This window comes from Lipotes vexillifer, unplaced genomic scaffold, assembly GCF_000442215.2.
Source record: "Lipotes vexillifer unplaced genomic scaffold, Lipotes_vexillifer_v1.1 scaffold402, whole genome shotgun sequence".
Taxonomy (NCBI): domain Eukaryota; kingdom Metazoa; phylum Chordata; class Mammalia; order Artiodactyla; family Lipotidae; genus Lipotes; species Lipotes vexillifer.
The window spans coordinates 1,712,661-1,727,525 of record NW_006798409.1 but is presented as its reverse complement, the minus strand read 5'-3'; the positions used below and the strand labels follow the sequence as shown (position 1 = coordinate 1,727,525).

Below are 14,865 nucleotides of genomic sequence, written 5' to 3'. Positions count from 1 at the left end.
CCCTACACCCAAAATGTGCCCAAGTGAGGTGCCTGCATCCCAGAGCTGGGGCCTAAGGTACAGAGGCAGCAGCTGACAGAGTGGTCCCCACATCCTGCCATCTCTACACTGGGGAATTTTCTGGATTGTGTAATGCAGCTCTGTGTGTGTGTGTTCATCTGTGTGTCTGTGTCTGAACACACACACAGGAGGCTTGACCAATAACTGAAAGACTCACAACTTGCAAAACCAGCCACAATGAGCTCTTACAAACCCTGTTAACTGAATAACTGCCTCTGCATTGGCATGAAGCAACCAAAGGAGGCAACAGCTGAAAGAGGACTTTCTTCAGGAGATGAAACCAGCCTTTACACAGAAACTTAATATGAGCCAATCTGTGCAACCAGGCTTCCACCCAACCGACTGACATTTAATGAGCACCTACTACATAGATCACAAATGGTGGATGCTTTGACTTGATTCAATTGCTTCTTTGCCTCTTTCCCATGCAAATATCTCTCCTGTTTTCTAAACAGTTTATTTCACATAGGAAGCCGCAAGTCTGGCCCTACTGGAAAGGATACTGATGACATCAAAGGCTATTGCTGGCAGGACCGAAATAGGACCTCGTCAGTTAAAAGGATATAATGGCACCAGGCTTAGCTCCTGGGTCTGTGATTCTACACAGAACCCAGATAAGCATCTTTAACGTGGGCCTCTCCTCAAATTGATTCTCTCACCTTAGAGAACTAAAGACTTTGTTTTGCTTAAACTGAAGAAAATACTTTCTTAAGGAGGAAGGCAAAGGGTGAGATGGGCTTGGGAGGACATCCTCTGCGTTTCTATGTCATCCCGGTTCAGCGTCAGCCAGTGTCCGAGGCAACAGCATCCCTGTCCTCCCACTCCTCTCCAGGCACATGTCTGTTCTCAAGCCTTTTTTAGGTACCACACATCCCGGATGGGCATCTCAGACATCTGCCCTTCCATATTTTTTCCCATTCAACAGGAAATGCCTCCTGTGCTAAGTCTCAGTAACAAGTAATGGGTCTCAGGAATGCAGCTTAGTTCCCATGATCAAACCAAATACATGCCCTCTGCATAAATGCCAACTGTCTTTCAAGAAACACGAAAACCAGCTTTGTCCCTCTCATACGGCACACTTGAGACTCTCTCCACTGTCTCCTATAAAAGCCTTACAACGTGTGCTTCCAGATCAGGGATGGATGATCCCTTTCGTACCTAACTGCATCAAATCATTTTGCTGCAAAGCCACACAGTGACAACCCTGAAGAGAAACCCAGTCCATGAACCCAAGTCAGAGGTTTTGCCAAGGACTCTGCCCTCTGAACTCTCCTGTTCGGAAAGCAATGGGAACAGAAGTCCACTGGATGTGACCTGATGCAGAAGGCGGGGCAGGGGTGGGAATCACGCCACGGAGTGGATTTGAACCCGTCTGCCATCACACTTCATGGAGATGAATAGAGGTGACTTCTGGGGCAAGGGAGAATCAAGTTTGCACCAACCTCACCCATGCACACCTCTTATTACTCCGGCAACAAGGGGCAGCCTGGGCAGGACTACCCAGTGGCTAGGCACCCCTTCATCCATTCCTCCCTTGGTTAATATTCATTGAGCACCAGTACACACCAGGTACTGCACCTGGCCATGGAGGTAGGGCCTTTGTGGGGCTTACATTCTATTGAGGGAGGAGATAATAAGAGAGCTTTCACGTAAATGTCCACTATAGTGACAGATGGGAATAAAGGAAAATGAGGCAGGTGGGGGATTGAGAGTCACTGGGTGGAGTGGGGAGGGGGCGACTCTGGATGCAGTGGTCGGGAAAGGCTTCTGAAGAGATGTTTGCACAGAGCCCCGATGAAGGACAGAACTCCCTGGAATCAAGGGGGTTTCGGGCTGAGGCGACAGCCAGTTCAGCCCCTGAGGCAGAACAAGAGGGGGTACCAGGTGGCTGCAGTGGGTGATGGGAGGGAATCGGCAGGGCTACTGCAAGGGGCTGAGATTCATTCCAAGCCCCCCTCCCCCCTGAAAGGAAGAGAACGAAGGAGTCAGAAGGGCCTGAGCTCTAACTTAGCCTCTTATTAACTGCAGGCTGACCTCTCCAAGCTTCAGTTTCCTCATCAGGGCACTTGTGACAAAGACACTACCTATTTCCCAAGATTTCATGACACCAAACTTTCTATGTCTCCACATCGCTCACCAAATACCTAATATAGAGTCAGGACCCACTGAGTTGTCACCGTTGCTATTGTTGTGGTGATATTTTTGGTTTTATGTAGTGCGCTTCCTCTGAGGAGGTTTAAGGCATCCTTCCTATTACCTTTAGTTTTGCTAAATAAATAAATTCCTGGCATTTTCCTCAGATCCAGAGCTATTGTTTTGGCTTGGGTTTAGAAATACTTCTGGTAAAGAATTTTTCTGGCTCTCAGAGTCTGTGTTATAGGTCAGTGATAGCTGGAATTTCAGAGTTTGAGATCAAACGATATAGGGCTCCCAACTTTTCATTTTGCTATAGATTAAAAAAAAAACTTTTAAAGCCTACCTTCTATTACAAATAGCACCTCATAAAAGGAAGGATATTTAACACCAAATAACCTCAGAGAAAAGCCAATTCTTCCTTAGAGAGGTCACTTTTCATGGATTCTCTCTCTCTCTCTCTCTCTCTTTCTCACACTCACACACACACACACACACACACACACACACACACCCAGAGCAGTGAACATTTCACTGTGGGTGGACCAACTTCTGCTGGCTTCCATTTACAACCATTGCTCCAGGCAGTGGAGGGTGACCAATGCCAGGGGCAAGAAGAGAGAGCCGAATGAAGTTCTAGGAAGGCGTGGGTCGCTGACCGAGCCTCTGACCTGCTGGGACGATAACTCGGCGCTCGTTCGTGGTCATGTTTGGGGGCGGCATATGCTTCTCCTCCATGTAGCCGCTGTAATTCATCCCGACAGTGTCCGTGCTACCCACCATCTTCCCTCCTTTGGCCATGCTGCATTCATCGGGGGAGTTCCTGGAGGGGAAGAAGACACATCCTTCCATTATTGCGGCAACCCAGAGCCCGCCTCCCTGTCTCCGCGTGACACCCAGAGAAGCAAGGAGGGGCAAGGTGGAGGGGTGTGAGGAAGGGGGAGGAGGCTTTGAAAAGACAGATGCAGTGTCTGTGATGAACTGAACGGCTGTGTTTCTTCCAAATTTATATTTTGAAGCTCTAATCCCCACGTGATGGCATTTGGAGGTGGGGCCTTTGGGAGATAATTAAGTTTACACAAGGTCCTGAGGGTGAGGCCCCTATGATGGGATTAGTGGCCCTTATAAGAAGACAAAGAGACCAGACACCTCTCTCTCTCTCTCTCTGTCTCTCTCCTCTTTGCCACTGAGTTTACAGTGAGAAGGTGGCCATCCTCCACCCAAGAAGAGAGCTCTCTCCAGACATCAACCCTGCCAGCAACTTGATCTTGGACTTCCAGTCTCCAGAACTGTTATTTAAGCCCCCGCTCCCCAGTCCACGGTATCTTGTGACAGCAGCCCGAGCAGACTAAGACAGTGCCCCTGCTCAGTGGAAGCAGAGGGCAGGCGCGTGGGAAGCAAAGCTGCCACCTGGCTTCTATTACTCCAGCCAGCTCCTTCTGAAACTGTCGTGTCAAACCCCCTTCCGTGACAACTGACTGGGAACACTTGCAAGGAGCAGGGAACTGGTGCTTGTTCGCCCCATGTGACTGTAAAGAGGCCACGCACACAGATGCTGGGAGACGACCCTCAGCAAGGTTTATCCTAGAGTGCATGCCTCTTCACAACCTCAGAACGAAATCCTCGTGCTCAATTTCAAATCCCTGCAGCCAATCTTTAGACACAGAGTTTGAAGGCCCCCAGTGTTCCTGGCTTAGGTGCAGGCAGGAAGATCAGAGGAGCGAGAAGGACAGGGGACCCCAGCAGCCCTGTAGGACTGGGATTGGGGGGTGAAACCAGCTATGAGCCTGCAGAAAGGAGTCAGCTGCTGGGCCTTGGGGAACAGCTCACAGGGCTGCTGTTCATTAAGACAGCCATGGCCTCTTGGATAAAGACAAACCTGCCTCTCTAAAAAAAGAAAAAAGGGGAATATAAATTTTTAAGTGAGATTGGAAAGTTATTGGACATGGTGAAATCATACATAATGGGGAAACTCCAAACAGAAAATGCAGCTTAACCAGGAAAACAGAAAAATATTTTTTCCTGAGGGATCTTGATGGTTGGGTTATGTCTTCTAAGGTGGATTTCTGGAAATTTCCTCTCAAGTGCTACCCAACACAGGATTCTTCATACTCTTAGGAATCTACGCATCTCCACTGGATTTTAGATTTCCATCCCCATGTCTGAGGCCCTGATGGTTGTGAGCTCCACTCCAGTGAGGCTTCCTTTGTCTGCTCCACACTTTGTTTGCTGGAACTCTGCAGCCAATTTGCAGAATCTTGGAACTATAGGCCTGGCATGGACATGACCTTCAAGTCAGAGATGGTCTGAGGCATTGAGGCAGAAGGGCACTCTCTGGGTGGGGCAGGACTGAGGTGGGGTAGAAAAGGTCATTCTAGACCCAAGAGCTATGGCAGGGGTGTGGACAGGAAGAGCAGACCAAAGGCCCTGGAAAGAGTTTGTTCGGCGTCTGGGAACTTTGAAAATACAGATTTGTTCTCAGCATCCCTTGCACATGTCTGGTGCTGATGGAGGGAGCTTAGGGCTGATGATGAGGAAGAAGCAGGTATGTCTGTGGATGGAGGTTATAGTTGGGGTCATCCAGGACTAAGTTCCTACCATGGGCCTGGAAATACACAATCCTGTTTCATGGCATCCTCACAGCTGTACTAACATGAAGGAAATTTAAAAATAATAGCAGTTGGAGTTCCCACGGTGTGAACCCTCTATATTTCCAATGCTGCCTACACGTGCATTATTTCCTCTTGATGCTATTTTTCCTGGCTTCCAACATTTATCTCTAAAAGACCCATCCTAATATCAAAACACTGAATGTCTTCACTTGAGACTTAGTTTCCTTTCCCTTTGGAAAATTCCATCAGTTGAGTGGAGTATGTATGTTTTGGTCTGTTGGTCTCAAGGAGAGAAGTTACTAGGGAAGAGAGTTATAGGGGTTTGTTTCTTTAGGAAAAAGACTTTAGATGCTACTTAGGTGATGAGTGCCACTCAAGTAACATCTTTAAGATCTAAGATGAGCACTGTTCAGATTCATTCGTTCACTCCTCCATTTAGACTATTTTTTATTGACTGCCTGCTGTATATCAGGCACCATAAATTCTTTCTTCTCCAGAAAGGCAGTTATCCATCTAAAAAGTTAAAAGTCAAAGAGATGTATAGAATTATAGAAAGAGGAAACATGGGGGATTATGGACCATACGTTCCAACTCTCCCATTTTCTTACAATTCTATTGTTCAATTTCCATCTCTGAGGACTAAAGCTCTAGGAACAAATCAGTTTTCCCATGGCATTAAAATAGATCCCTCATCAAATACAGAGATATAATGAGCTATTAAATTGCATTTTACCAGAGCTTTCCAAAAATATGTGTAAGTATTTAAAACAGGGACAGTCTTCAATAAGGTTACCTTGTCTTCATCTTACAACCAGAAGACATAATTCATCTCATTAAGCTTTTCCAGCCAGCTTTCATTGTGAAAAAAAAGCAGCAGAATGAAACCCTATTTTCAAATGTTGTACCTTCAGTTCAATAAAAATAATTGTCTTTCTTCCACTGTATTTTGTTTTAGCTTCAGAGGAAGACAGAAGGGAATCATGTTTGTGATCATTTCAAATAGTTTTTGAATCTAAGTAATAAATCTAACAGAACTCAAACCCCAAAGAGGGGAGAGATCACCCCATACGGCCACTGACATATGAGACTCAAGGCAGGTATTCAATAAATACTGGTTAAAGGGGCCCCAGGTGTTCTATTCTCAGTGTTCAGCCATTTCGCCTTGTTTATTCTCTTGGAAATTTTAATAGAAAAAGAGTAGCATATATATATGTCGCCGTGTTCTGAGAGCTTAACAGTTACCAATCCTCACAACAGCCTGGTGCAGCGGCCGCTGGCATTAGCTCCATTTCTCAGATGTGTAAACTGATGACACAAAAGAGAAGGGAAATGCTCCAGGTCTCAGAGCCAGGAGGAGACAGAGCTGAGGCTTGAAGCTGGGCAGCCTCTACTCACTGGCCACACTTATAACCCCTGCACAGACAGCCCCACCCAGTAAAGGTAAGGTGGCTAGGATGGCGGCCCTTTAAAAGGTAAAGCAGATCTTTATTTCAGAAAGGCATCAAGAATGCCCTGCCCCACATGTTACTCTGGCTTAAGGTGTGCACTGTGATACATACACGATTCATAGTCTAGGCCACCATCCTTGCCCCTGGACTGTTCATTCCCCAGCACAGCAGATGTGTGACCCATCCAGAGCGTATCTAAAAAGACGGAAATAAGAAAGAGAGGGAAATCCTGGGGGAGGATTTTTTTTCATGAAATTTAGACACTGCTATTTTAAGAAAAAGAAATCTTAACATGATTCAGAGAATTGCAAAGTGTATATTGAAAAGTCTCCCAATAAATGCGTTTTCAGCTCTTTGCCCAGCTGTGGTAAGAAAAGATCCACACTGGAAATCTGCCCCTTGCTTACTGCACTGTTTAGCTCTACCTTCATTGCGCATTCCAAGAAGTCACAGGGAGAAGCTCCCACAAACAGCCTGGTATCCTACCTGTACCAAGCCTAGAACAGAGGATCCCACGTTCTCTATTCTAACATGGTAAGGGTTTGGGCATTCAGTACATTACTTTGAAATGCACGTAGCAAAGAGCATTCCTTTCAATATGATATTCTTAGTATTCACATATGTGTTCTTTAACAGTTCCTGTGAACGTTCTAAGGCAATTCATTAGATGCCTGCTAAATGGGTAATTAATTGGTGAACATGAAAGTTCTCTGTCTTATTATTTGGGGCATCAATTTCTTTATTGCTAATAAGCATGGTTCAAGATATTTCTCTCAAAGACTCTATCTTTTAAGGGCATGGAAAAGTGATTATGCAAGTCAAACCACAGTGAGATATCACTTCACACCTGTCAAGATGGCTATTATAAAAACAAAAACCAAAAGATAACAAGTGTTGGTGAGGATATAGAGAAATTGGAACCCTCGCCTACTGTTGGTGGGAATGCAAAATGGTACAGCTGCACTGGAAAACAGTATAGCGATTCCTTGAAACATTTTTAAAGAAAACAACCATATGATCCAGCAATCCCACTTATGCCTATTTATCCAAAAGAATTAAAAGCAGGCAAGAGATATTAGCACTTCTAGCTTCACTACAGTACCATTCACAATAGTCAAGATGTGGAAACAACCTATATGTCCACTGATGGATGAACAGATAAAGTAAATGTGGTACGCTCATACAATAGAACAGAATACTATTCTCCTTAAAAAGAAGGAAATTTGGAAATAGATGACAGCATGGATGAACCTTGAGAACATTATACTTAGTGAAAAGAGCCAGTCACAGAAAGACAAATACTGCCTGATTCCCCCTTACATGATATCTAAAAAAGTCAAATTCAGAGAATCAAAGAGTGAAATGTTAGTTTCCAGCAGCTGGAGGAGGGAGAAGTGGTGAAGTTACTAATCAACCATCATAAAGTCTCAGTCAAGTAGAATGAAAAGGCTCCAGAGATTTGCTGTACCACTTGGTACCTTTGGTCAACAATAAGGTACACTTAAACATTTGTTTAAAAAGGTAGATCTCGTGTTGTGTTCTTACCACAATAAAATAAATAAAAAATGATTGTGTCTTAACCATATTCTCAGATTCACATTTTCAGGTCTGGGTTCTATTTATAACCCACAAAACGCTGGTCTTGACGACCCCATACAGTATGTGGCACCAGTGAGAGGGAAGAGAAGGCAGGAAGACCGCTCACAGCAGGAGAAATCCCACATTGGCCTGGGGCTGCCCTGAGAGGGGGAGGCTGATTCAGACTGAAGAATTTCAGGAAGGCACTGGACAACAGCTGGGGTGCCAGAAAGTTGGGTGTATCAGCCTCCAAGCCCCTTAAAACATCCTTGGGGCCACACAACTTCAGGAGTTTAATCTCTGCAGCAATCTAACAGATTTCCATGCCACTTGGGTGTAATTGAGGTCACTCTAGGAAATAGAGAAATAATGTAGAAAGACCCCCTCAACCTTCATGATGAACAAGATAGGGGGTTGGTGCCCTTCTTCTGATAACTGGAGACACATACCCAACTAAGATGGCCTGTTGAGCCTCAATTAATTAATCACTCTTAAGTAGCAGTTGGAGAATTAAGGTGAGTTGAGAACATGATCATTGACTTCTTAAAACATACTAGTATTATGAATTAATGATGAAAGAACATAGCAAAGAATCTCAAATAAATTGGAAAATCTACTATATTTAAATTAAGGTGAGAAGTCAGACATGCTGCCAAACTCCACTGGGTTCTCGTAGGGTTACAGAATCAGAGGACTGGGAAACTCTATTCCCAAGCCCCCAGGCAGGACTCCCCAGAAGCTACTTGGATGAACAAATGCTTAGCTTATATTAACATTTTTCTAAAGAGGAGAGTCCAACATTTCCCTCTGAACTCCAGAGTTATATTTATGTGTATGTGTGGTGGCTCTGAATAGACTTTCTTCCCCTGTCCTTCCTCAAACTATGTGACATTTGAGGTGGACTGCGAAAATGCACACAAGACATAAATGATCAAAGGAATGGAAGTGAAGGTTATATGAGGGCAGAAAAGCAATTAACCAAGAGATAAAATCAGCACATTGAGTAAGCTTACTAGTTATAGTTGTTCAAGGTAGAACATCAATCTATCTCTGAACTTTCTACTTGCCAAAGCAAAAAAGGAAGTCTATCCTGTGACAATTCAAGGTGTCAAAAAGATACACATGAACCAGTCATTCAGCAGAAGCAAAGCTTTTCCTGGGCTGAAACTTGAGAGAAGTTTCTCTCGTGGCTTCTCTTGAAGAGAACTGGGTGATGCAGCAAGCAGTATCCTTCCCAGCATCCCATAACAGACCTGAGAACATACCACACATAAAGCAGGACGCTCCAATCACACAGCTCACAGCTGCTTCAGCTACAGGAACTGGGAGACTGTATTTCCTCAGCCAGCGCTCCATGCCTACCATTTCTTGACACTGATTTTGGAAAGAACCAGCCAACCAGAAAAATGGGTGCAAAAATATAAAAAATAAATGATTAAAAAATGAAAAAAATCTTGAGAGATGGAATGCTCCGTATTCCAGTTTCCACAGTCTTCTAATTTATATGTTTTAAATTCAAATTTGCCTCTGCATGGTGGGCAAACAAATATTTATGGACCTTATTTGTTTCATCTTCTATCCCGTATCTGACTGCTTACTCATGCTAGGGATGGCTCCAAACTCTCTTTATGTATTCATGTTATAGTGAAACATTCAAAATGGTGCTTAACACACAGTAAATGCTATGTGTTAGCTGTTATTATTCATCTCATCCACACAATTCCACGAGGTCAAATACCAATAAGCAGCAGCAATATTACAGGTGACTTGCAGAGAGGATGGAGGCAGGTTGTGCCCAAGGTTACACGACCAGCAGTGGAGCAGCTGGGATTTGAACCTACAGAATTGAGGTCCTGAGTCCAAGGACTTGACCACCATGCTAGAGGACCTCCCCCTGGTAACTCCACACGAATGGTCTCTTTCACAGACATAACACATAATGGGATGGACCCTCAGAAGACTCAAGGTCATCACTATTGGGTATTTTCTGAAGAATATCCTGGGAGTGGCCCTGAAGACAGTCATGGATAGGGCGGCAGATGTGAGATGAGTAGGGCCAGCCCTGTGCAGACAAAGGCAGAGCCTCCTGGGAGACGCTAAAGGTGGCAATGTTTACTTGGACATACATACGAATTTTGATAAGTCTGGTTTAAAAAAAAGGTGGCCACCTCGATTTACAGTTGAACATCATATGTTGCTCCCCAAACCTTCCTTGAGGCGCTCAGCAGGGTGCAAGCTCTGCAGAGATGATGGGTGAACATTCATGAGTGTGAGGAAATCAGACAAGAAGTGTCTGTGCTCAGAGAGGAGAGTGGGAATGCCTGTGACTCAGATCGTGGGTCTAAGAAGACAGAACTGAGAACCAGGACAGAAGCTGGACCACTGAGAAAGCAGTCCATCAAATTTTTTTAAGATTAAGTGGACCCCAGTCCGACACAAAAGCTTCTTTTAGCTGTTTCCATAATCCCTTTCTTTGAAAAGGGGTAATGTGCCTATAAAAATGTACCAAGATGTTAAAATTAGGGCTTTGGTTTTTGAAAAACAAAATAAACTTGACATCTGACATTGGTTTTCTCACATCAGAGTCTACTTACAGCAGGGGCAGATTCCATCACACAAACAGCCCACAGTGAAATGGCATAGATGCGACCGTTAGCTTGACAAGGATGCGCTGTGCCCTGAGCTGAGTGTGAATGGACCTCATTGATCCAAGAATGTCACTGGATGCAGCCCCAAGTGACAGGGCCGAGCTCACCAGCCACCTTAAATCTGTGATCCCCCCTCACTTCACAACAGTTAGTGGAGGCGCTCAGGCCTGAGAGAAAGCCCAAGGCAAGTCAAAATCGAATTTGGGCAAAACTGATATAACTTCTAGTGGGTGAAGGCAAACCTGCCAGACCTCTTGAAAATCTACCCATTCTTCAAGCCCCATCCTCCTTCCTGTTCCTGAATTCCTCTTGCACTTGGAGACGGCTTTCCCCTGCCTTGTTCTCCATCACATGCTGGTGGAGTAATTTTTTTTTTCACATTTGAAATGCATATTTTTTTAAAAAACTTTTATTGGAGTATAGTTGATTTACAATGTTGTGTTAGTTTCGGGTGTACAGCAAAGTGAATCAGTTACACATATACATATATCCACCCTTTTTTAGATTCTTTTCCCAGATAGGTTATTACAGAATATTGAGTAGAGCTCCCTGTGCTATACAGTAGGTCCTTATTAATGACCTATTTTATATATAGTAGTGTGTATATGTGAACTAATTCAGACAGAGAAAAGACAAATATCATATGATATCGCTTATACGTGGAATCTAAAAAAAATGGTACAAATGAACTTAGTTTCAAAACAGAAATAGAGTCACAGATGTAGACAACAAACTTATGGTTACCAAAGGCAAAAGAGGGGGAGAGAGATAAATTAGAGGGTGGAGGATTCTTGAGCTTTACTTCCAAAGAGTCTGCTTTCCTGCTACCAGAGTCATCTTCCACAAAGACAAGTCCACGCTGGCCACGTGCAACCCAAGCCCTTCCTCGGCCCATAAAGCCTTCCGACAAATCCACGCTCCCTAGACTGTCCTCAGCCATCTGGCCCTGGGCCTCCTCAATGCATTCATTTAAAAAAATGACTGAAGTGTTGTTGATTTACAATGTTGTGTAAGTTTCAGGTATACAGCAAAGTGATTCAGGTATGCATTTTATACACACACACACACACACACACACACATGTTCTTTTTCAGACTCTTTTCCCTTATAGGTTATTACAGAATATTGAGTACAGTTCCCTGTGCTATACAGTAGGTCCTGGCTGTTTATCTATTTTATATATAGTAGCGTGTATATGTTAATCTCAAACTCCTAATTCATCCCTCCCCTCCCTTTCCCCTTTGGTAACAGTAAGTTTGTTTTCTATGTCTGTTTTGCATTATAAATAACTTCCTTCGTACCATTTTTTTTAAAAAGATTCCACATATAAGCAACATCATATGCTATCTGTCTTTCTCTGACTTACTTCACTCAGTATGAGAATCTCCAGGTCCATCCGTATTGCTGCAAATGGCATTATTTCATTCTTTCTTATGGCTGAGTAACATTCCATCGTACATATGTACCACATCTTCTTTATCCATTCATCTGTGTAACAAACACAGAGCAAGTGTACGCCACGTACTGTCCCGGGTGCTGGGGACCCAGCAGTGTCCCTGTTCTCGTGGTGCCTGCCTTTGGGTGGGTGAAGCCCCTCTCCCCAGCCCCACATACTCTGCCCTGGAAGACCACGGTCCACATCCCATCCAACCCTTTTGTGGATGAGCAAGCGAATGTTTACTCCCGTGCAGTCTTCAGCTCATGACAGTTTATTAGAATGGCACTATCTTCCCAAATGTGCTTTTTAGCTTATTAGGTGATTTCATGTTAAGAACCTGATGATGAAGCTAGACTACAGAGGCTTTCTTTGGCAGCTCTATCCTGACAGTCCAAAGAGGTCAGTTCCACGAGAGGGTCCTAAGGATGCTGGCCAGGGCACGCATCCCAAGTCTGCCTTAAACCTGAATAGGAATCAATCCCCCCTCAGGTGGTTTTCTTCCTAAGAATCCTAAAAGCACATACTTAGTCCTAATCGACTGAACCAACTCCTAATCAAGTTTCACGCCATGAATGGAGGTAGTCACCACAAAAGGTATTTTTAGGACCCCAGACAAGGAGGGGATTGTCTGGAAAGCACTGGGGTAATTTGTAGGTCTGGTTTATTTCTGAATCAGAGGCAGTGGAAAAGTTGCTTCAGAGCCCATGGCCTGAGCAGCGGGTGGAGCTCGGCAGTGATTCACGGAGCACTCTGGGCTCCAACTGAAACTGGAGATGTTTATCTTCACAGCTGTGTGTTATTTTTACCCTTACTAAATATTCTCTCTTACACCTGGAATTTCAGCCTCTTCCCACCAGGCCTGTTCCCTTCTCCCTTCTCCGAAGCAGTTGAAGACGAAATTAATTTAAAAAGTCACCAGCAACAGTTAGTTCTTTGTCCCCAAAAGGGGTCTGAAGTTTCCCTGAGAAAGGTTCATGGTTTAAGTGTATATTTCTCTTAACAGCCGAAAATGGGTATCAGCAAGTTCACAGCACATTTAGATCTTGAAAACTGAGGAGGAAATGCATCCTTTGGGGATTCATCCTTGAGAATACAGTATTCTGTAGAATAAGATGTCTACAAATAGTTACCTGACAAAGATGTGGCACCTTTTCTATCTTGTGTGCGTGTGTGTGTGCTTTTCTCAAAACACTTTCATTTTTCAGAGAGGAAAGAATTAAGCCCGATAGCCATTATGGTGCTTTCAGGGTTTTATTTTCCTAAAAGGCTATGTAAATTCTGGGTAACCAAGATGATTTTCCTTTCAGGATAGAAAATGCCAAGCAGTGCCCTTGTCCCAATGTCAATATCCACAGTGACCCAATGGGATTCACTTACATCATAAGGAAGAGCACGGCTCTTAGGCTGTTCTCCAAAATGGGGTCCATCCATTTGACACCCCAAGAAATGGCAAAGATGCTCATGAGTGCTACTAAGGAAGGGGGATGAGAAAAAGTCTGCTCCAGACAGAGAGGGAGAGAGAACTCGACTCTCTCACTAAATCTTCCCCAAGTGAGGTCCTTTCAATCCATGTCTCAGCCCTGCAGCCCAATGAACTGATGTCTGTAAAGACTCAAGGCCCCTTACAAGTAGGACAAACTACTACTACCCGACCTCACTAGCACAGTTGGGAAAACCACTAGTTTTCCAGTCTCCAACACTGAGCCGCCCACAGCTTGGAAGGTTTGGAAGGTGGCCAAGCTTAACTAGGAAACATCTTTTATGCCAATCGGATTCAGAACCTTAAGGCAGAAAGGAACAAATGTGATTATAGCTGCAAATTTCACTGTCCTAAAAGAAGACATAAAGTCTTCTAGAAAATGTGAGAAAATATACATGAAGTCAAATCTCAATGCATCAAAGTAGAAAGGCATGAGGGAGACCAGTCCCAGGGAGCTGCTTTCAAATGTCAAATATTGAGTATTCCACGTAAAATGAGAAAACTGATGTTAAAAGACCTTCAGCCAAGATGTTGCTCTGTACGCAGGAATTGGGCAAAGCACCTCTTCCAGCACAATGACACATAGGGAACTGGAATAGTCACTATCCTAAAACTGAGAAGTTTTTATTTTTAATTTCAGCCCAATGAGTATTTACTGAGAGCCACCACTGGGCTCAGACCGTAGGTCTCCCATCACGCTAATTATTTATTAAATGTGGTTCTGATTGGAATCACCTCATGAAGGGAATGTAAAGATGAGTGCAGTTTAACTGATCTGTTATAATAAAGTAAAATGAGAGGAAACTAAATTTTTTTAACTGCATAATATATACAAGAAATCAAAATATGGTTGGTGTTTGGATTTAATGCCTCTCAGAAGACAAAAAATCGGACATATTGCTCATCCATCACCTAGAGAAACTCCACCGTCCCTGCCAACACAGAGGTGATGCCTGGCTAAAGGAAGCAGCCCTGAGGGAGGAAGAGGAGCACAGGCCTGGGGTCACACGGCCCATGGCAGGCGGACTTAAGTTATGGAGATTCAATGGTCTCCATGCGTAAAATGGGTATAATCTTAATGCCATCTCATAGATTTAATGAGGAAATTGGATGATATGTTGTATCCTAAACTCTATTAATAAATCACAGTGCATTATAGAAATATTAATATCACTCCTCTGGGAGTCTTTCCTGCCTGGAGAAACTGAGTCATACTCTCATCCCTGCTATGGCCAGGCCCAGAGCATCCCCCTGAACTTGTACTTGTCATGCGACCTCCCGGAATCTTTTTCACCTTTGATGGACTGTAAGCTTCTCTTAACTCATCTTCATAGCAAACACAGTCTACGATGAAGAGTAAACACCAAATAAATGGTTTCCTGCAGAGTTCTCCGCTTCGAGACTACAGACCTTTGGGGCCAGATGATTCTTTTTGGGGGCAGATGCTGTCCTGTGTGTTGTAGGCCGC

At 44.0% G+C, this 14,865-nt stretch overlaps 1 protein-coding gene across 4 annotated transcripts in view; it reads right to left on the bottom strand.

Annotated features, from left to right (window-relative positions):
* The window catches only part of ERG (ETS transcription factor ERG), a 211,727-nt gene that overhangs the window by 38,342 nt on the left and 158,520 nt on the right, over nt 1-14,865 (bottom strand). For all 4 annotated transcript variants that reach the window (XM_007470483.1, XM_007470480.1, XM_007470481.1 and 1 more), the window contains one exon: nt 2,865-3,016. In XM_007470483.1, coding sequence (XP_007470545.1) covers nt 2,865-3,016 — 152 coding nt within the window. The remainder of the gene's footprint in view (nt 1-2,864; nt 3,017-14,865) is intronic.